At 58.4% G+C, this 20413-nt stretch overlaps 4 protein-coding genes across 5 annotated transcripts; 1 reads left to right on the forward strand and 3 right to left on the reverse strand.

Annotated features, from left to right (window-relative positions):
* Positions 1 to 886: 886 nt before the first annotated feature.
* On the reverse strand, positions 887 to 10757 carry PRPF3 (pre-mRNA processing factor 3). The gene is made up of 16 exons (XM_083878770.1): positions 10688 to 10757; positions 9279 to 9445; positions 8672 to 8802; positions 6130 to 6276; positions 5931 to 6014; positions 5589 to 5809; positions 4995 to 5301; positions 4224 to 4390; positions 3717 to 3799; positions 3434 to 3577; positions 3130 to 3229; positions 2911 to 3024; positions 2643 to 2761; positions 2284 to 2367; positions 2125 to 2186; positions 887 to 1113 (listed from the first exon to the last, which is right to left on the reverse strand). The coding sequence occupies exons 2-16, from the start codon at positions 9421 to 9423 to the stop codon at positions 967 to 969; spliced, it is 2055 nt and encodes a 684-aa protein (XP_083734896.1). The 5' UTR covers positions 9424 to 9445; positions 10688 to 10757; the 3' UTR covers positions 887 to 966.
* Positions 10758 to 11107: 350 nt separating this feature from the next.
* MRPS21 (mitochondrial ribosomal protein S21) lies at positions 11108 to 12213 on the reverse strand. Of its 2 annotated transcripts, none has more exons than XM_083879078.1 (3): positions 12153 to 12213; positions 11783 to 11872; positions 11108 to 11340 (listed from the first exon to the last, which is right to left on the reverse strand). In XM_083879078.1, exons 2-3 carry the CDS (start codon positions 11863 to 11865, stop codon positions 11160 to 11162), a joined length of 264 nt encoding a protein of 87 aa, XP_083735204.1. In that variant the 5' UTR covers positions 11866 to 11872; positions 12153 to 12213; the 3' UTR covers positions 11108 to 11159. The 2 variants fall into 2 exon arrangements, with proteins under 2 accessions (XP_083735204.1, XP_083735205.1); XM_083879079.1 differs by having other exon boundaries at positions 12157 to 12179.
* CA14 (carbonic anhydrase 14) lies at positions 11864 to 19894 on the forward strand (the record flags this gene model as incomplete). The annotated part of the gene is made up of 11 exons (XM_083878821.1): positions 11864 to 11926; positions 12285 to 12678; positions 16562 to 16582; positions 17764 to 17943; positions 18022 to 18164; positions 18871 to 18966; positions 19050 to 19116; positions 19183 to 19340; positions 19417 to 19546; positions 19653 to 19673; positions 19746 to 19894. 11 exons carry the CDS (start codon positions 11864 to 11866, stop codon positions 19832 to 19834), a joined length of 1362 nt encoding a protein of 453 aa, XP_083734947.1. The 3' UTR covers positions 19835 to 19894.
* Positions 12672 to 15165, reverse strand: CIART (circadian associated repressor of transcription). The gene is made up of 5 exons (XM_083879077.1): positions 14943 to 15165; positions 13834 to 14126; positions 13280 to 13355; positions 13117 to 13195; positions 12672 to 13033 (listed from the first exon to the last, which is right to left on the reverse strand). Exons 2-5 carry the CDS (start codon positions 14065 to 14067, stop codon positions 12757 to 12759), a joined length of 666 nt encoding a protein of 221 aa, XP_083735203.1. The 5' UTR covers positions 14068 to 14126; positions 14943 to 15165; the 3' UTR covers positions 12672 to 12756.
* Positions 19895 to 20413: the final 519 nt, after the last annotated feature.

Genomic DNA, 20413 nt, shown 5'->3' on the forward strand with positions numbered 1-20413 from the left:
GGGCACCGTGCGGACATAAAAACGTGTTTATATTGTAAATACCGGAATGGCTGAGGTTGGAAAATGCTTCCGAGTCCAACCTGTGATCTTATCACCCAGCCCAGAGCGCTTAGTGCCGGTTTCAGGCGTTTTTTGGGCACAGCCAAGGATGGGAAATTCCCCGGTGTCCAACCCGGACATCCCTCAGCACAACTTGGGGGGCTCCGTCTTTAGAAAAGAGATAAAGTGGTGTCTGCACCCCCAGAGCCCCTCACAGGTCCCTGTTCCTTCCCTCAAAAGAGGCACCTGCTGTTCTTTGCCCCTTTTTACCTAAAAAAAAACCACACTATGGTGTTACCCCTGCCCTTAGAGGGGCAACACGTTGGATATGGACCCTCACAGAGAACAGCAGGGTTAAACATGGAAAGCTCCTTATTATCTGACTCCAACAACTTATATACATTTTGTACAGAGGGCTCAGATTATTATATACATTATATACATTTTGTACAGAGGGCCCAGATTATTATATACATTATATATATTTTATACAGAGGGCCCAGATTATTAGATACATTATATACATTTTGTACAGAGGGCTCAGATTATTATATACATTATATACATTTTGTAGAGAGGGCCCAGATTATTATATACATTATATACATTTTGTACAGAGGGCCCAGATTGGCCCAAGGAGGTCACAACCTCCTGACTCCATTGGTCACTATGACCATCAGTCAAATTCTCTCTCAGAGAAAAACAACTATGCAAAACACACTGATAAATTCTGAAAACACAATATTATTTACGTGAAGCAGCGTAGAGAAATCTGCTCTGCAAAGACTCAAAACGCTCGAAAGCAAGAAAATCAGGGGACGACGCTACGGCGGATTTGTTTTAAAAAATATGTCTTTAATGGGGGTGGCTGAGGGGAGTGAGGGGAGCTGAGGGAGTGAAGGGGCAGGAGAGGGACCGGGGCTGGGTTCAGTCCGTGGACTCAAGCACGGACTCGCTCAGGGCCAGGTCCCAGTAGTGCTCGGCGCTGTGCTTCTTGAAATGCTCCCGTGCCATGTTCTCCGTGGGGCACTGCTTGAACTTCATCTCGCCGAAGCTGCGGTCCTTCGCCGTGCCCTGGGTGGTCAAACATTGATTTAGGAAAATTATTATATTAGTTAAAATAAATAGTGCTGAGGTGAGGTGGCAATATTTATTCTCCCGCCCTGAGAATCTGGAGCAGCTTGGACTGGCAGTGTTTGTTGGGAAGATGCAGAGCTGGAACTGAAATGGCAGAGCTGGGAGTGAAATAAAGCTTGGGGGGCTAGAGATCACTGTGGGACTGGGATGAGAACATGGGACTTGGGTAGTGAGTTTGTGAGCTTCCCTTTTGTTAACAGAAGCCAGAAGGAACTGATAAATCACTGAAGGAATTGATAAATCATAGAAGGAACTGATAAATCATAGAACCTGTCAAACTAGGCTTTTGCATCCTAAATAATCAATAGACCCCCATGAATACAATCCAATCATAAATTAAACAGTCCTGAAAAATACAGGATTCAGCTGTCATGTAATACTAAAGGTTAAAAAGTCAGAGTTGAGGAAGACCCATCTTACTTCATCATTTTGGGACCCCACCCTATAAAAAAGACCACCGACTCATTTTAAAGAACAAACTCCCCATGCTTAATGGATTTTTGGGCTAATTACCATACAGAGCAGGGAATGGGATGTACCAGAGTTATGAATGTGCATTTGTGTTTTGGGTATTCAATACTCCTGTACATAAAGGACCCTGTGACCATCTGTAAATTGTGTGTGTGTATTTGGGAGCCCCAAATGTCCTGTCTGGTGTCGTAATAAACATAAATAAACCTACACTTTCTAACTTTAAACTGTTAGAGAGTCTTTGTCTGTCATAGTTGGATATTGCTATTAGATCAATATCCAGAGTTTTTTAATAAATCATTGGGACACGAGGGGTGACGTCCTCCCGCCTGAATTCCCACCCCTCTGGCCAGGAAAAGCACCTCCAGGGGATGTGGGAATACATGTTTTTTCAGGATATGGCTCAAAGGATGTGATGGAGAGTTGGATCCCACCTCAGCCCCACCCTGCTATGGAACCACCACCACCATGACTCACCTCCCAAACCAGAGAGCATTTGTTTGTTTTCTTAACGGACTCTTCATCGGACTCGTCATCATCTGGAAAAACCCCACCAATAAAGCCCATTTTAGCCCTGGAGGTGGAGCTGGAAGGGGACTTTCCCCAGCTCTCACACACCAGCACAGCATTGCTCACCCTCTCCCTTCGTGTTCGACGTCTGCTCGTCCCACTTTATTCGATGCAGCATGAGACGTTTGAATTTCTTCTGTGCTTTTGGGCCTGTGGAAGAATCAAGAACAACGTTCTCAGAAAATCTCTTAACCTGCAGCTGGCAGAGATTCCCTTCCTGGTGGAATGATCCAGGTTTTCTGACTGGATTACTGCACTCTGCAGTCATTGCTAACCCCGTTAATGATGTAATTAAGGGAGTCTGTAATTGCCTCCTTACTTCCTTGTCCTTCCCTAACCCTGCCACCAATTTCCATAGCAATTCCTGCTGCAGGCAAGCTCTGGAATGCTCTGTGGTTAACCCAAGCCTGCCTAGAAAGCCTCACCTCCTTCTACCACCACCACGTTGACATCTTTGTGCAGCACCACCACTCCTGTGAGGTACAGCTGCCCAGCGTTTGCCTCGATTTTGAATTTTTTTGCTGGATTGCTCAAGTTTCGGACCCTAAAGATAAAGATAAAAAAAAAAAAAATCAAATATTTGTGGAAAACCACAACTGTTATATCCCAGCCCTGGGATATCTCAGTCCCTGTGCCCCAACCAGCAACAGAGCTCACCTGTGAGTTGTCTCTGAACTCCCTGAGCTCACTCACCTGTACACAGCTATGTGAACTCCCTGTGAAACGTCTTCCTTGAGTTTTTTCACCTTCTTGGCTTTCCTTTGCTCTGCTGTGAGCTTCCTTGCTGCGTTTGCTTCCTCGTGAGCTCTGCAAACAAACAGGGACCGCTGAAAAAACTGCTCCTAAACAAAACACCACAACTAAACCTATCCAAAAGTGTCCCAAAATGTCACAGCACAAGGTGCCACCTACTTCTGTCTCTTGGCCATCTGTGCTCGGACATGAGCTTCCACCTTTGTTGGGTCCTGCACAGCTTCCGTGCCCAGCACCCGCATCAGGTTGGAAATCCTCACTGCAAAGGAATGGAAGAGGTGCTGGGAAGGCTCCCATTGGATATGGCAATGGGAGAGGCTCTCACTGGAGCTTTTTTCCACCAGCACACACATAAAAACACACTGTCTGTATGGATTTCAGATCCGTGCAATCCCACCGAGGCTGTGCTGCCGTCAGCATTCCCAACACATCCATGGCAGGCCAAGGCCCAGCTGTCACTCACCTTTGGGCTCTGGTGGTGGCATCAGGCCCAGCCTGACCTTCTCCTGCAGCTCCTTCTGGGCTTCTCGCCGTGTCTGGCGCCGTAATTTCTTCTGCTCTTTCTTTGTTAAATACACACCCAGGGTCACCGGCGTGTCACTGTCCACTGGCGGGGAAATGAGACCATCAGGAATGTGCCCTGGAGGATCCAGGGGGACACAGGGCTCCACCAGGACCAGAAGGACACTGGTGCAGAGGGATTGGGGCTGCTGAAACAGCCAAACCCCCCCAAGCAAGGACCATACCTGGGGGGCTGAGCTGGGCCGGGTGCTCCACCAGGTTTGTGATCCCAAAGTATTCGTCTTTCTTTGAGGTCGCCCCGCCTTTTCTAGAAAGGAAAGAGTTGGGCATCATGGCAGAATTCCCAGCACAAATCTGTGCACAAATCCCAACCCAGAGCTCGAGGGGCTGAAGGAGACACACAGTGCCATGGTGTTAATGTACAGGTGTCTCTCTCCCATTTTGGGGTTCAGAGGCAGGACTCCACATTTATCATGAACACAACTTCTGCAGAATGCTCGTGCTTGAAAACAAAACCAAACCTCCCCAACTTTGGGCTGAAATATCCCCCCAACTCCACAGCAGCTGCCTACTACAGCCCCCAGAGAAACTTTGGGAGCAAACCCAGTGCCTGGATCTTGAAGATGAGAAGTGGAATTTGATGCTCAAGCACAAACATCTGGCAGGATTTCCCCACATGCAGCTCCTGAATTCCTGCTGTGGCAGAACCATCAACACCTGGAAATACTCACAAATCCAGGCCGTTGGGGATGATGTAGGAGTCCCACCACTCGATCTCTGGGATCTCCCCCTCCTTCAGCTCCTTCTTAGGGGTGATCAGAGCCAACTTGGTGGAAGTGTGAATCCCAGTTTTCCTGGCAGCCTGGGAGATCTCTGCCTGCAGCTTTTCTAGCTGAGCCTGAAGATGAGAAGGAAAATGGAACAGAAGGGTCATTCTAAAACAGCAGAACCTCTGTGAAGAGCTGAACACGTATCACCTGCTGATTTATCTGGGTATTTAAACAACCTGCAGCAGACTGCAAGAGAAACCAAGCAGCACAGGATGGTGAGGGGAAGCTCCCAAGCCTGCCAAAACTCTGCTCTTATTCCTGAGCCTTTCAGGACCATGGAACATCCCCAAAGGAAGATCTCCCTCTGGGGACTGCACCCCTGGACTTTTTCTCTCCCCTTCTCCCCAAGAACTTGGGAGTATTTTAACAAAACTCCTTTAAATCTCCACTTCCGAGTTGATCACTCAGCCAGAGAGAAATCTGTTCTCTTGGGAATCTTTAATGTTTTGCCAAAAAAGGAGATTTTGCCTCTCAACAGGTGAAGAAAGTGGTGAGAAAACCCTCTATATACACAAGTGCTAATTGGGCACACACCATCCTAATAGAATTGGGGTTTTTAAGGAAAAGTTTCAGATGATTTGGCTGGAAAATTTCTGAATCAACACCACCCCAGGAGAGGAGAATCCCCCTCCTACCCACACTCTCAGTTAGCAGAACAAAAGCTCTTGATACCTTTGTCCTCAACCTCTGGGCGATTTTCTCAAATTTCCCTTTTTCGTGGAACTTAAAGGTGCGTTTCTGCCGCTGGGCCGGGGTGATGGAGACCCGGGGGTCAAAGTACGTGTTTGACTCCATGTCCTCCGAGGGCTTTTCCTTGAGCTGCTGTTTGAACTGCTCTCTCTTCACGGCTCGGATGTTGGCCTTGAGGGTGGGCATGCGGTGGGTCAGCTCGATCTCCTTCCCGCTGGCATCCACCGTCCTGCCCTGCTCGTCCAGGATCAGAGGAGTTGGCTTGGTCTGATCCTTCAGCTCCACTTTCCTGGGGGGAGGCAGGACAAGATATGTTTCATTCAAATGTGAAAACAGCAGTAACTCAAAAAGGAAATTTGAGTTTATTCCTACAATTTCCGTAATTTCATGGTTCATCTGTAACACCAAGAGATTCCAACCTTGTGTGCACAACTGGCCAAGGGAGGAGGAAACCTCCATTTCACCTCTTTTAACATAAAAATCTGTTCCTTCAGCAGCAATTAAAGCCATTGTGGGGGAACCAAGAGCACCAGGGAAAGCTCAGGCCAGCCCGTGCCTGGGATTTTGGGTACTCACGGCGGCGCGATGCCCATGGCGTGCAGGTTGGCCAAGCCCACCATGTTGGCGTTGCCAATGAGCCCCGGTTTCAGGGCCAGCTGAGCCTGGATCCGAGCCTGCAGCTCTGCAGCTTTCCTGGCCTTCTCAATAGCATCGTTCATGAACGTGGCTGCCTGAGAGGGCTGGATCGTGTTGCCGATGGGGAGACGTTCCGATTGGGACGAGGAAGAAATTTTGGGCTGTTGACAGAGAAGGGAGAAGTTTTGTTCTGTGTCTGTTCCAGCAGAGCCAGGCCAATGTGTCACAGCTGAAACAGAGGGCAGGGATGTGCAGGATTTGCTCACTGCCTGCAGTAGGTACCTGTGGTGTTGGAGGACTGATGAAACTCAGCTGCTTTTTCCTCTCTTCAATCTGCCGGGTTGCTGCCTCCATCATCTGTTTGATCTGTGGGAAAACAGACAGAGAGTTTTTCTTTGCCACTGGGATATGGTTCTTCCATTTAGGATACAAATTAGGATAAATTCTACACTGTGTGGGGACACAGCCCTGCTAGACTGACCTGGAGTTTAGTCAGCATCCCTGGGCTCTCTGATGGTGGGCCTGGAATGACTTCAGGCTCATCCTCAACCTCCTCGAACCGTGGGATGCGCCGCTTCTTGACACCAGAGGATTCCTTGGACACCTCAGAGTCGTCACCAAACACATCCTAATGGAAAGAAAAACCAGAAAGCTGTGGTTAGAACAGGGTGTTTCCCTCCCAGACCAGGATTTGAGATGAGAAACCACCAGCGTGTCTCAGCTCCGGCTCCGTAAGGCAGAATTCCGAGGTGGCAGGGGCAGACTGAGCCCGTGCTGAGCCTGGGCCCTGGCCCCCCACCAGAGAAACACCAGTGAGGTCCATGCAAGAGAGTGAAGGACAGGAAACACCTCAGGGATGCACCTGCCTAACAGCCACCACCACTCCCCCTCGGGTGCTCAGAGTGGGGGGACTGGCACTGAGGAGATTGAAGGTCTCAGCGACATGAAAAGATAGAAAAAAGCCTGCCCAGAGCTCATCTGGCTGGGATAAAAACACATCCACGTCTTCCACCAACTTGGAAGGTTTGGTGAAGGAATCTGCCTTGTCCTACCACGCAGTCCTCCCAAAAGGAGGATGCAGCCCTGGACCTGGGGATGGTTTGGGCACCTGCAGCATTCCCTCACACTCCACCCCAGACCACTCCAGCTCAGATCCAAGGCTGGAGCCACTCCAGAGAAGCACAGCTCAGAGAGCACAGGGAGCAGTGACCCCGCTGTGATGGGCTTTCAGCAACGTCAGGTCACCAAACAAAAGGCACGGAACATTTTCCATTTTCCACAGAGCTCTGGTCAGGCCCAGCCCAGCACCTGTGGCTGTGGATTCCGTGGTCAGTGCCTGGTCTTTTGTGTATGGAAACCTGGATCTGTCGGTGCAGTGGGTGACTGCAGTGTGTGTGTCAAGGTGTTATTTGAAAAGAAAATATACACACCGGTTGGGAGCGTTAGTTGCAATCCCTTCTTCACTACAACGGTTCATATCCTACAAGGACACTTCCTCAGCCACACAGGTACTTCTTGGAAAACCTACAAGTTCAAGAGAAAGGACTTGCCCATAGTATAAAGTGTGGAAACTTTACGTTCAGTTCCTGACCTTCCCAAGCCATGACCTACCCCAGAGTGAACCGAGGAGGGGGAAGCAAGTGGCCCTGGGAGTCATCACTGCCCAAAACTGTGGGATCTGCAGGTGCCAGGACAAATTCCTCTCCACAGCCTGCACTGGAGCAGGGTCACTCACTCTGCACCTAACCACCTCAGAGACCTCTTTGTGTTCCTGCAGGGTCCAGGCAGACCCAGAGCTGTGGTGGAGAAATTCCAAGAAATGTGATTCCAGTGAGAAGAGTGAGGATTTGGCAGGAGGAACACCTCTCTCCGTGCCAGGAGCCAAGAGAAAGAAGAAGGATCAGTTTCTGCTGTTGCTGCTTAGCCCAACTTCTGGCTCAACAAAGAGCCAGGAACACCAGCAGTGCTCAGGGCAGACACTGGGGAAGGGTCCCCTGCTGCACCCCCAGACCCCTCTGCCAGCACTTGCTCTGCAGCCTCCCCATGGGGCTGTCACCTCTCTCCTGCCATCACCAAGGGATGGCACTGCCAATGTCCCCACCTCTGCCAAGCCCCTGAGCAGCCCCAGGGCAGCAGTTGGACCTCCAGCCCCTCTCAATCCTCACATTCCCCCAGCCCTGGGGACCAGCCCGGCTCCCACTGCCACAGAGGGAAGAAAACAAGTTCTTTTCCTCGGAGAAAACAGGGAGTGGAGGAGGCAGCTTGTCCCAACACTCCCAAAGAGATCCAGATCCTGAATGGGGCTGTTCTGTCTCACCAAGGGTCAGTGCTGACTGCAAGTGTTGGGGAAAGCCAGACTGCCATGAAATAGAAACCTCAGGAAGAGTGAAAGGAAAATCATTGTGAGTAGGAGCAGCACGGAGAGGGCCTGTCAGACTTGGCAGAGTGATGGGAAAAATGCAGGATGGTGAAAAAAGTCCTCAAGAGAAGAAAAGAAGCGAAAACAGCTTTGGATGCACAAGCCTTCCACCAACCTAGGCAAGAGATAAACACCAGAGCAATGGAAATCCCAGCTGGAATCAATCCTGTGCTAGGACAGGAGTTGCCAAAAACCACCTATTGTTGATTCTGGGTGGAGAAAGGGAATGAAAACCCACCACAGAGCCCCCCACGTGCTGCCTCGGGGCACGGGGAGCGATGGGAAGTCACTGGGAGCAGCTCTCCCAGGCTCCAAATGAAAACACAAGCACGAGCAGCACCGAGGAGAAAGGAGATGGATCCACACGGATTCATTCCACCAGCCTGACACAAAGCCAAAGCCAGGCTTCCACCTTGGCTGTGGGAAAGAGAACCACGAGGTAAAGGCTCCCACACTTCACCATGGAGAGGAGTCGTTTCTCTTGAACGTTCCGAGCTGTACCTCTCTGGAAGAGGAGAGTGTGCCAGAGCACCAGTGCTGCCTCCAGGCCACCCAACCACGGGAAAAGCCAATCAATAATCAATAATCAATAATCGATAATCACCTTTAGCTCTCGTTTCCGGTTCCGGTCGCTGTTGGATTTGGAGTGTCGGGAGCTCCGTCCTTCCTCCACTGCCTCGAAGAGCTTGTCCACAAATCGCAGGGTAGAATCATCCAGGAAAGGTTTGAGGTGGTCTGGAGAAGAGGAAAATCGTATCAGTGCAGAGCTTGAGGTGAGCAGCAGAATTGAGAACCCACAGAGATCCCTGGGAAGATGTAAAGCACTTAAATTCAAATGTGATTGAACTCTACAAACACAGGGAGGGCCTTTTGAGGCTTTGGAAGCCTCTGGGATCTGTGGATTGTGTTGTCAGGAGCTTTAAACTAAAGCATTAAGGGAGTCTAGACTGCACACAGAAGCAAACTAGGCTGTAACAAGCAAAAAAAAAAAGCCACTCTAGTTAAATCACCATTTTCAATTCCTTATATAAGGAATTAGATTTTATTTATCTGATTTTATAATGTATGAACAAACACAGCTTCCTGCTGCATCTGCCCTGATGGATTTTCCCATACTCACCTCACAGGGGGCTGACAGAATCACCCTGAGCCCCTTCCCCTCCACCCTGAAGAGGTCTGGGCTGTTTTCTGAGCCCATCCCTGGACCTTACCAGCTGCTTTTTTCTTGTCCATGCCCTTCCCCACGCAGTTGAGGGCGGCGGTGACCACGGTGGGCTCCGAGAAGCCCAGGACGCGCTTGACCGTCTTCTCGATCCACGGCTTGAGCTCGTCCAGCTCCCGCTTGGACAGAGCCATCCCTGCTGGGGCTGAGGGCAGCCTGTGGGGAAAGATGGGACAGGGAGGGCTTTATGGATGTGATTTTTATGGTAAGAGATACTGCAGGTGTAAAAGCTGTGAGTGAAATAGGAATGAAAGACAGATTTGAGATGTGATCACAGGCAGGAAGACGGGGATGAGCTGGTGTTGGGTGAAAAGACAGGAAAACGAAAGACAGGAAAACAAAAGACTCAGGAATGTTGCCTTTCCACCCCGCCAAAGGCATCAGGGGACAAGGGCATAAGAAAGGAGTTTATGGAGTTTAGAATATAAAATGACATGGTGATGTAGCAGTGCAAAGTCTGTAGGTTTTGTATCTCACGCCGGTTGGTCACTGTAAATCAGAATATTCAACACAAAAAGAGATAGAATGGATTGGAACAAGGAGATGCTCTCTTGGCCCTTCCCCTCTCCTCTCTCTCACCTCACTTGCTCCTGTTTTCTCCCCACGTTTTTCCCCTGCTCCTACCCCATTTTTACCCCTTATCTCTCTTCTATCTCTCTCCCCATTCTCTCTTTAGGGCTTTGCTCCAGCCCAGACTGGTGGCTGAAGGCAAAACCCTCTTTACCCAAGGTGCAGCCCCAAATCTGGGCTGTTCCCTGACACTCCCATCCCCTCACAGCCCGCAGGACTCCCAGCCAGGGCTGTCTGTGCCTGGAACTGCATTTAACCGGCTCCGGGCTCTAATCGGATCTGACAGCCGCAGGGAAAATCTCCTTAGGGATGAGACGGAACCACGGCAGCAGGGCGGGGCTGTGGGAACGGACACCGGGCACGGTTTGTCCCTCCTGGAGCCGGGAATGGGGCTCGGTCCTGACACAGACTCAGTTCGGGCTCCACCCGAGCTGAGCTCCAGCGAGAGCTGCGGGAGAAGCGGCGGCTTTACGGTGTTTTCCCGTAACTCACATCAGGAGCAATGGATGTGTGTCCGACCCGAGCACCGCCCGCCCGCGGTTCCGCCGCCCCGTTCGGCCTTATACGGACGGACAGACAGACGGACGGACGGACAGACGGACGGAGGGAGGGAGATCGGTCCCGCCGGACACACAGGCCTCCCGCTGGAGACACAGGCCTCCCGCCAGCCCCGGTCCCGCAGGGCCTGGCCTCCCCCGTTCCCCCCGGGGCCCAGCCCGGCCCCCTCAGCCGGGAGAGCGGCTCCGCGCGGGCCGGGCCCACCTCCGCCACCGCCTCCTCCCTCCTGTTTCCCTCCACGCCCTCCGAAGCTGCCCCCGTTTTCCTCACCGGCCCCGTTTTCCCTCACGCCGCTCCCGGTTTCGGTCCCGGCCCGGCGGCCCCTGACGGTGACGGCGCGTCGGGGCGGAAGCGGAAACGGGGCGCGGGGCGCGTGCGCGGCGGGGCGCGCGGGGGGCGCCGGGAAGGAGCCGGGCCCAGGGCGCGCGCGCTCGGAGTGGGCGGAGTCCGATGTGCGTTTAGCCCCGCCCACTAACCCTGCTTCACCAATTAATTCCTCTCCCGTTTATTAGCCTCGCCCACCAACCCCGCCCCGCCAATTAACTCCGCCCCCGTTCTTTAGCCCCGCCCACTAACCCTGCTTCACCAATTAACTCCGCCCTCGCTTCGCCCATTGGCCACGCCCCCTCCCACTAACCCCTCCCACTGACCCCGCCCCTTTCCCCTCCAGCCGTCATTAACCAAACTCAATTAACGGGGGGAAATCAGAGCCCAGAGGGTCTTTATTTGGGGCCGGCTCCTCTCAGCAGCCCAGCCAGGGGTCCTGGCGGCTGCTCCTCGCCAGGAAGGCGATCCTGCGGGACATTTCTGCGCTGTAAACCCGCCGGGCCGCCTCAAACGCCCGCCGCCGCCGCGCCCGGCACGGCTTCTCGTAGTACCGGGAGCGCCGCAGCGCCTCCACCACGCCGTCCTGCGCCAGGATCCTGCGGGGAGAGACACAGAGAGCGGTGACAGCGGCGGGGACGGGGCTGAGATGTGGGGGGAGGGAAGAATAACCAGCCCACGGTGCAAAGCCAGGGCACGGCTCGGTCCCCGCGGGCTCGTTCTCCTCGCTGTTCATCCATGGGGAGAGTGGGAGGGGAAGGAATCCCCCCCGAGCTGGGTTTAAGGTGGGAGCAGCGATGGCACCGTTTCCGCTTTCCAAGGACCAGCGCTGCCCTCGCCTGGTTCTGTACTGAGCTGTTCCTTTATTTCACTCTATTCAAACCCGAGGGACGTGGAGCTGATGACAAGAGCCCGGTCACCTCCCGTCACCTTCTGCTCAGGAAATTCTGGTTCTGAACCCAGGACGGGAAGGAACAGGGGCCCCTCTGAGACCAAACCCGGGCTGTGGAGCCCCGGCCCCGCCGTCCTCCCGGTCCTCACCTGTTCAGGACTCCGTACGCCGCCTCCACGTTCCCGTTCTGCACCATCACCGTCCGCCCCACGAAGCGCAGGTGGTTCGCCATGGCCGTGCTGCTGCGGGACGGGCCGGCTGGGACCGGGCGGCCTCGGGGCTCAGAGGAGCCAGTCCCTCCTTTCCCCCGGCCCGGGACACGGCGGAGAACCGCGGGTTCAGACCGGGCCCTGCCCTTCCCGCCCCTCTCCCGGTTCCTTCCCGCAGAGCCCCAAGGGAACACGGCAGGGACCCCCCACCCCGCGGGGCGCTACCCCTGCCCCAGACCTCCCCCTGCCCCCAGCTGGCCCTGCTCAGGCCGCTCCCGGCCGAGGGATCCCGGCCTGGTTCTCCCCAGACTGACCCTGTGCAGCCGCTCCGCGCCCGGGCCGGAAGTGATTGAGGGCGGAACTTCCGTTGGGAAGAACTTCCTGTACCGGTGACTTCCGGTACCCGGCACTTCCGGCGAGGCAGAGCCGGGCCCGGTGACAGCGGCGGGAACGCGCGAGGTCTGGGCCGGTCCTGGAGCGGCTCTGGGCCCCCCTGGGGACAGGATCCCACCCCACCGCCCTCCCAGGGAACAGAAGACACGACACCGGGTGGCCCCGGCCGCTCTCCGCGGCGTTTATTGCTTCCAGCAGGGCCGGCTGTGGGACATCCATCCCCACCCCACCGACACCCCCTCAGGGGGGTCTGCACCGCTCCGAGGGGCTCCCGGCTCACCCCCCAGGCCGCGGGGGAAGGCACAAGCCCAGGAGGGCCCGGCCCCCGCGGGGAGGCGGCTCCGCTCCGGCCAAGGCACGGCCGCCCCGGCTTTGGGGCTCCTGGGGGGTTTTGGTGCCCCCCAAAGTCAGTGCCGCCCGCCCGCGGGTCTCACTGACCACAGGTAAAAAAAAAATAATCAAAAAAAGGCAAAATCAAGAAATACAGACGAGATTTCCCCCCCCCCGAGCCGGGGGGGGCGTCACACGTCCGGCGCCGGGGGAGACTCGGGAATCCCGGCCTGGCACCGGGGGGAACCGCGTTGCTGTAAACCCCCCGCGGGGCTGGGCAGGGGGAGATCCCCGGGAAGGTCCCCGGGAAGGCGGCGGCACCGGGGAGCCCCGGCGGGACCGGCGGGGGGGCGGCGCCTCGGGGGAGCCGCGTTTGGGGCGGGGTCCGGGGCGGGTTTGGGGGCGACGTGCGGGAACCAGAGCCTCAGCATCGCCTCCACCTGCAGCAGCGTCCTCAGGTAGCGGGCACTGCGGGCACAGAGAGCTCCTGTCACCCTCTGCGGGCCGGGGGCCGGCCCTGTGCCCCCCTGGGGGACTCTGGGGACACTCACCCCATCTCTGGTTTCTGCAGGACCCCGATGATCCGCTGGAGCCGGTCCATGGCCACGCTCTGCTGGAAACTGCTCAGCCCTGGGCAGAGAGAATTGTGTCAATTCTCCGCGAGGGGGAAAGAGGCGCCGGAGGGAGGGGAAAGGGGCTGGGAGGGGCACCCACCTCTGTCATACCGGCCCCGCCTCAGCCCCTCCAGCAGCTCCGACAGCGGCCGGATGAAGCCCCGGAGCTCCCGGCACTGCGGGGAGAGGAGGAGGAGGTGATTGAGCTGCAGCCACACTGAGGAGGGGTCTCTGCATCACTCCCAACCCCTTTCACACACCACTTTGTCACCCAAATCTTGCTCATCCCATCCCAGCAGTTCCAGCTGGGGAAACTAAACCAGACCCAGCTTTTTTTAGGGGACCAACTTCCCATCTTTGGGGCTGCCCCCTTAATTTTCTGCCGCAAACTCACCTTTTGGGCAAAGAGGTGCCCCCATCACTGGGAGGGACATCCCCAGGAAGGGGAGGAGGAGGTGACTGAGCTGCCTCCACACTGAGGAGAGGTCTCTCCATCACCCCCTGAAACGCCGCTTTATCACCCTCTCATCCCCCAAATCCTGTTCATCCCCTCCCAGCAGTTCCAGCTGGGAAAACTAAAGCACATCCAGCTTTTTTTAGGGGACCAACTTCCCATCTTTGGGGGTGCCCCATAATTTTCTGCCCCAAACTCACCTTTTGGGCAAAGAGTCGATCTCCATCGCTGGGAGGGACATCCCCGCCCTCCCCTTTTCGGGGGCGTTTCCCCGCTCGGGGCGATGGGGGGGACTCGGGGGGTGCCCGCTCCAGCCCCCCCGGGCGTTTGCGGCCCCGCTCGGGTCTGGGGGGGCTCCGGGGGGAACTGCGGGCCCCGGGCTCGGTGTCAGACCCGGGGGAGCCGCAGGAGCAGGGCCGGGCCGGGGGCTCCATGGCGGAGCCTCTCCCTGGGCTCAGTTCAGTTCCAGCAGAGTCACCCGGCCGAGGATGTTCTGCGGCAGGGAGTGAAATATCGGGAAAAAAAAAAACCAGAGAGATATCGGACAAAAATGGAAGACGAGGAACTGCCTTGTTTCTCCCACGGGGGTGTCACCTCCACATCCTCAGTGTCACCTCAGATGGCCACGGGAGGGGATTTGGGATCTCCTCTGACAGGGTGGGTGGTGTAGGGGCTCACCTGGTGATGGGACCCTTCACCCTGAACCATCCCCAGTGCCAGGACACCCCCAGCCACAAGAGACCCCCAGCCACAGGACACCCCCAGGCAGAGAAAACCCCCTCCCCTCCGGTACAGCGGCCTCCCCCAGCCCCCGGACCCTGACCCTTCACCCTGAACCATCCCCGGTGCCAGGAGACCCCCAGGCACAGGAGACCCCCCTCCCCTCTGGTACAGCGGCCTCCCCCCGGCCTGGACCCTTCACCCTGAGCCATCCCTGGTGCCAGGAGACCCCCAGCCACAGGAGACCCCCCTCCCCTCGGTACAGCGGCCTCCCCCAGCCCCCGGGCCTGGACCCTTCACCCCGAACCATCCCCGGTGCCAGGAGACCCCCAGGCACAGGAGACCCCCCCTTGTTACCTCCCCCGGGCCCAGACCCTTCACCCCAAACCATCCCTGGTGTCAGGACACCCCCAGCCCCCGGACACTGCCCGGTCCTGGGACCCCCCCCAGCTCCATCACCTGCCGCCCCCTCCCCAGGACTGAGATCCCCCTGCAGGAGCCCCGCCCGTGATGGGGACCCTCCCCCGGCCCCGGGACCCCCACCCCGGTTACCGGGACCGCCCCCGGCCCCCGTCACCCCGGATCCCACCTGCTCCCGGCCGCAGCTCCGCTGGTGCCGGTGTCCCGGTGCCGGTATCACCGTCCCGTTCCCGTCCCGGTATCAGCGTCCCGATGCCGGTGCTGGTATCGCTGTCCCCGTTTCCCGGGCCGGTTTCAATGGCCCTGAGCAGGTTACGCTGTGGCTGTAGCGGTGTCCCGGTCTCTCTGTCCCGGTGCCGGTATCGCTGTTCGGTGTCTCGGTGTTCGGTGTCCCGGTCCCGGTCTCGGTGTCCCGGTGTCCGGTGCCCGGATCTCTCTGTCCCGGTCTCTGTGTCCCCGTCCCTGTCCCGGTCCCGCCCCGCCCGCGGCGGCCCCACGCGGACACGTGCGCGCCCGCACGTGCCTCCGCTCGGGCCCCGCCCCGCCCCGCTCCCATTGGCCGCCGCGCCCCGGGAGGCCACGCCCCTTCTCTCCCGTTGGTTCGTTCCACCGCCCCGCGCTGATTGGCCGGGGGGCGGGGCTCTGGCCACGCCCCCTGCTCGGCGGTTCGGGGCACGCGGCGCTGGGCAGCGCCCCCTGGCGGGCGGCGGGGGGTGTGGTCTGCGGGCTCCCAGGCCACGCCTCCGTCACGCCCCCGCCCCGCCAGCCAATGAGCGGCGCTCCCGAGGGCCAGTGGGCGGGGCGGCCCCGCCCCCTGGCCTTACATAACCGGGGCGGGGCAGCGCGTGGGCTCCCACGTGGGGGCGGGGCCGCGGGTGACGTCACGGCCGCGCGCGTGGGAACACCCACGGGGCGGGGCTTCCCTGAGGGGGTGGAGCTTCCCTGAGGGGGCGGGGCCGAGCTGAGAGGGGCGGGGCCGAGGAGCGCGTGCAGGGTCTGCCTGGGATCCCCCCGCCCCCCATTTCCCCCAAAATCCCACCCGGGGCCCAGAACCCCCAGCCCAACTCTCCCCCCACGAGGCACAGGGTGACCCCCAGGTCCCCCCAAAACCCCTCCCGACCACCCTCCACAGCGGGACACTCTTCAGGGGACCCTCCCCCTAAAGGGGGTCCCCTCTTCAGGTCCCCCCAAACCCCCAGAGCCCCCCAGAGCTCCACAATCCCCCCACGAGGCACAGGGTGACCCCCAGGTCCCCCCAAAACCCCTCCCGACCACCCTCCACAGGGGGACACTCCTCAGGGGGACACTCCTCAGGGGGACCCTCCCCCTTAAGGGGGTCCCCTCTTCAGGCCCCCCCCAAACCCTCAGAGCCCCCCAGAGCTCCACAATCCACAAAACCCCGTCCTGCAAACCCCCTCACCCCACACGCCCAGAGCTGGCAGCCCCACATCCCCTGTGAGCTCACAGCCCCATCTCCACCCTCCTCACCCCCCGACACCCCGGGCATGGCCCCTGCAGCCCTGCCCGTCCCCCCGGGGGGGCCTGTCCCCCTGGGTGGGTATTTAGGGCCGGGCCGGTGTCACCCGGCCCCCCTCGCCCCCCGCCATGCTGAGGGTGCTGCTGCTCCTGGGGGGCCTGGCCCCCGCCCTGGCCGCCGGTGAGTCCCCCCGGGGTGCCCCTGGCAGGTCCCGCTCTGGGGGGCAGCCCTGACCCCTCTCAGATCCCCCCATGTCGGGGCAGGGGGCTCAGCCAAGCCCCCCGCCCCAATTCTTCCCTTCTCCCCAACAGGTCCCCACTGGACGTACGAGGGTGAGTCGGGCCCCACGGAGGGAGCCCCCCATTTTCCCCATCCCCTGAACCCACCCCCTGAGCTGGGGGGCTCACAGGGGTCTCCCCAGAGGGAGGAAGGGATGGGTGACAGCCCCCCTTGACCCTGGACATGTGGGCACCCCAAAAGGGAAGAAGTTGAGTCAGGACAGGCCCCCTCCTCACTCCCCTCTACAAACCTGGGTCCCCTAAGACTGGTGGGAGTGAAGGGGTGCAGCCCCCCATTTCCCCCCCTTGCCCCCCTCGCTCCAATGGTCCCTTTGTGCTCTTTTACATAAAAGGCTCCTGCTGCCAAATCCAATTAGGATCCGGCCTTGGCCAAATCCCGCTAAGCCCCATCCTGCCCATGGGGGACCCATGGGTGCCCCCCCTGCCCCGCGGGCTCGGCTTTGTCCCCGCTCCCCCGGCCGGAAAAAATGTCCCCAGCAGATTAACGAGGCCCTTGGGAATGTTTGTGTCCCGGTTTGGGGGGCACTGAGGGTGTTTTGGGTCACAGGGCTGATTTATTAAAAAACTCTGGATATTGATCCAATACCAATATCCAACTACGACGGACAAAGACTCTCTAACAGTTTAAAGTTAGAAAGTGTCTGTTTATTTATGTTTATTACGACACCAGACAGGACATTTGGGGCTCCCAAATACACACACAATTTACAGATGGTCACAGGGTCCTTTATGTCCAGGAGTATTGAATACCCAAAACACAAATGCACATTCATAACTCTGGTACAGCCCATTCCCGGCTTTGTATGGTAATTAGCCCAAAAAGCCATTAAGCATGGGGAGTTTGTTCTTTAAAATGGGTCGGTGGTCTTTTTTTATAGGGTGGGGTCCCAATATGATGAAGTAAGATGGGTCTTCCTCTCTTGACTTTTTATTCATGGGGTCTATTGATTATTCAGGATGCAAAAGCTTAGTTTGAACAGCTTCCCTGATTTATCAGTTCCTTCAATGATTTATCAGTTCCTTCAATGATTTATCAGTTCCTTCAGTCTGGCTTCTGTTATCAAAAGGGAACTCCTGGCTACATTATCTCAGCACTATCTATTTTGACTACAGTCTTTAATTCTTCTAAATCAACGCCTCAGGGCCCTGCTGGGTGAAGCAGCCCCTGGGGTGATTTGGGGGGGGGGTCCCATCTGGACTCTGTGTCCCCCCAGGTCCCCACGGGCAGCAGCATTGGCACGAGGGACACCCGGACTGCGGGGGCCGGGCACAGTCCCCCATCGACATCAGAACAGCGAGGGCACAGCCGGACCTGTCCCTGCCACCGCTGCGGCCCCAGGGCTACGAGAGCCCCCAGAGCCCCGAGCTGAGCCTCGCCAACAACGGCCACACCGGTGAGCACCGGGGATGGAGAACCGGGGAATCCAATCCTCGGTGTCTGTCCCAGCCCTGCTGAGCCCCCTGTCCCACAGCTGTGCTGGCACTGCCACCATCCCTGCACCTCCTGGGGCTGCCCAGAACCTTCGCTGCTGTTCAGCTCCACTTTCACTGGGGCAGGCCCGGCCAGGCCGCTGGAGCTGAGCATCTCCTGGATGGGCACCGAGCCCCCGCCGAGGTACCGGGGGACAGAGCCAAAAAAATGAGGAATTTTTGAATGAGGAATGGGGTGGGAATAGGTCTGGGGTCAGGAAATGGCATGGGAATTGTGTGGGAAGGGGTGTCAGCGTGGGAAGAGTGTGGAAAATGGGTTTGCATCGCAGGAATTTGCTGTAGGGAATGGAAGAGGGGTCTTGGTGAGGGAAATGGGTCTCCAGGGATGTGAAATGAGTGCAGGGAGGGGATGGGGTGCAGAAGAAAAGAAAAAAAGGGTGGGAAATGGAGTGGAAGCAGGTCCGGGAGTGGGCGGTAGGTCTGGGCACTGCAGGAGGGGCTGGGATGGGGGCCGGGGCTGGGGGTGGCAGGGCTGGAGGTGGCAGGGCTGGGGGCTCAGGGGGTGGCAGGGCCGGGGGCTCAGGAGGTTACAGGGCCGGGGGCTCAGGGGGTGACAGGGCAGGCGGTGGCAGGGCCGGGGGCTCAGGGGGTCCCCCCTGTGGCAGGGCAGGGGGTGACAGGGCAGGCGGTGGCAGGGCTGGGGGCTCAGGGGGTGGCAGGACAGGGATTGACAGGGGGTGACAGGGCTGGGGATTGGCAGGGCCGGGGGCTCAGGGGGTCCCCCCTGTGGCAGGGCAGGGGGTGACAGGGCAGGGGGTGACAAGGCTGGGGGCTCAGGAGGTCCCCGCTATGGCAGGGCTGGGGGCTCAGGGGTCCCCTCTCTGCCCCAGATGCACGTTGTACACTTTGATGCCGAGCGTTTCCCTGACGCCGCCGCGGCGCAGCAGCACCCGGGGGGTCTGGCCGTGCTCGGGGTCCTCCTGGAGGTACAGACCCCTCACCCACACCCCCCACCCACCCACCCACCCACCCTTCCCCAGCCCCTCACTGACCTCCCCAACCCCTCCAGGTGGGAGATGACCCCCACCCCGCCTATGACAACATCCTGAGGCATCTTGGCAGCATCCGCTACGCAGGTGAGGAGAGGGAGGGGAAACCCCAAAATCCCCTTCCCAGCACCCCACAACTGCTCCTCCCCACAGGGCAGACCGTGGCCATCCCCTCCTTCAGCATCCAGGAGCTGCTGCCCACGCACCTGGACCGCTATTACCGGTACAACGGGTCCCTGACCACCCCGCCCTGTTTCCAGAGCGTCATCTGGACCCTCTTCCCGCAGCCCGTCCTCATCAGCCAGGCCCAGGTAGGACCCGCTCTGGGGGGAGACCCCCCTGGATTTGGGAAACACGCCCTCCAATGCTCCCCCTTTCCCCTTCCAGCTGGAGCAGCTCCAGGGAAGCCTTTACTCCACCGAGGAGGCAGAGCAGGAGGAGCCTCAGCTCCTGGTGGACAATTTTCGGGCCCCACAGGAGCTGAACCAGCGCCTGGTGCTCTCGTCCTTCCCCAGGGGTGAGTGGAGGGGTGGGAGGGGTGGGTCCCCTGTGCCCCCCATGTGGCTCCTGGAGTCCTGGCTGGGCACAGAGTGCTGGCCCTGACCCCGGTGTTTCCCTTGCAGAGCCAGAGGGATATTCCACAGGTAAGGCCAGGTGAGGAGGCCGGGCTGGGGGTCCCCCCTGGACGCCCCTGACCCAACCCTGCCATGGCACAGGTGAGGTCATCGCCATCATCTTCGGCGCCGTCGCCGGCTGCGTCGGCCTCTTCCTCGCCGTCCACTTCGGGGCCAGGAGGATGCGGTGAGACCCCTCCCCACAGCCCTCAGAGGGTCCCCCAGGGCAGGGGGGCCCCGAGCTGTGAGACCCCTCCCCACAGCCCTCAGAGGGTCCCCCAGGGCAGGGGGGCCCTGAGCTCCAGTGCAGAGACTCCACTCTCAGTGAGACCCCTCCCCACAGCCCTCAGAGGGACCCCCAGGGCAGGGGGCCCCGAGCTGCAGTGCAGACTCCCCTCTCACCCTGGTTTCTGTCCCAGCAGGGCGAGGAGGGCGCAGGCACAGGACGTGGTGTTCAAGGCCTCCTCACGCCGCTCCCCCCTGGACACTGGACACTCCCGCTGACCCCCAGACCAGGCTGGGAGCCCCAGCCCCTCACCTCAGAGCCCCACTGCAAATAAAGCCCTTTTTCCCCCCCTTCTGGTGACTTTTTGTTGGGAGGGAACACAGTCTTTGAGGGGTTTTAGGGCTGGATCTCGTCATTCCCAAGAAAGCAGGACCCTCCCCAAGTGCCCCCCAGGGCTGGAGCAGAGCACAGTGGGAGGAGAAACCCCCCTCTCCCCTCCCCTTCTCCCCAACAGCCACAGTGTCTCATGATCTTGTAAAAGGGT

The sequence above is a fragment of the Zosterops lateralis genome, assembly GCF_965231275.1.
Source record: "Zosterops lateralis genome assembly, chromosome: 27".
NCBI classification, from domain to species: domain Eukaryota; kingdom Metazoa; phylum Chordata; class Aves; order Passeriformes; family Zosteropidae; genus Zosterops; species Zosterops lateralis.

Excerpts from the sequence above, each read along its gene's own strand:
- CIART (XM_083879077.1), bottom strand. The coding sequence starts at position 14,067 with ATGGAGCCCCCGGCCCGGCCCTGCTCCTGCGGCTCCCCCGGGTCTGAC. Across the intron at positions 13,356-13,833 it reads ATCGACTCTTTGCCCAAAAG|TGCCGGGAGCTCCGGGGCTT; the intron begins GTGAGTTTGGGG and ends CTCTCCCCGCAG. Across the intron at positions 13,196-13,279 it reads GCGGGGCCGGTATGACAGAG|GGCTGAGCAGTTTCCAGCAG; the intron begins GTGGGTGCCCCT and ends CTCTCTGCCCAG.
- PRPF3 (XM_083878770.1), bottom strand. The coding sequence starts at position 9,423 with ATGGCTCTGTCCAAGCGGGAGCTGGACGAGCTCAAGCCGTGGATCGAG. Across the intron at positions 5,810-5,930 it reads TCAGTCCTCCAACACCACAG|CCCAAAATTTCTTCCTCGTC; the intron begins GTACCTACTGCA and ends CTCTGTCAACAG. Across the intron at positions 1,114-2,124 it reads AATGCTCTCTGGTTTGGGAG|GGCACGGCGAAGGACCGCAG; the intron begins GTGAGTCATGGT and ends TTGACCACCCAG.
- MRPS21 (XM_083879078.1), bottom strand. The coding sequence starts at position 11,865 with ATGGCGAACCACCTGCGCTTCGTGGGGCGGACGGTGATGGTGCAGAAC. Across the intron at positions 11,341-11,782 it reads GCGTACGGAGTCCTGAACAG|GATCCTGGCGCAGGACGGCG; the intron begins GTGAGGACCGGG and ends CTCTCCCCGCAG.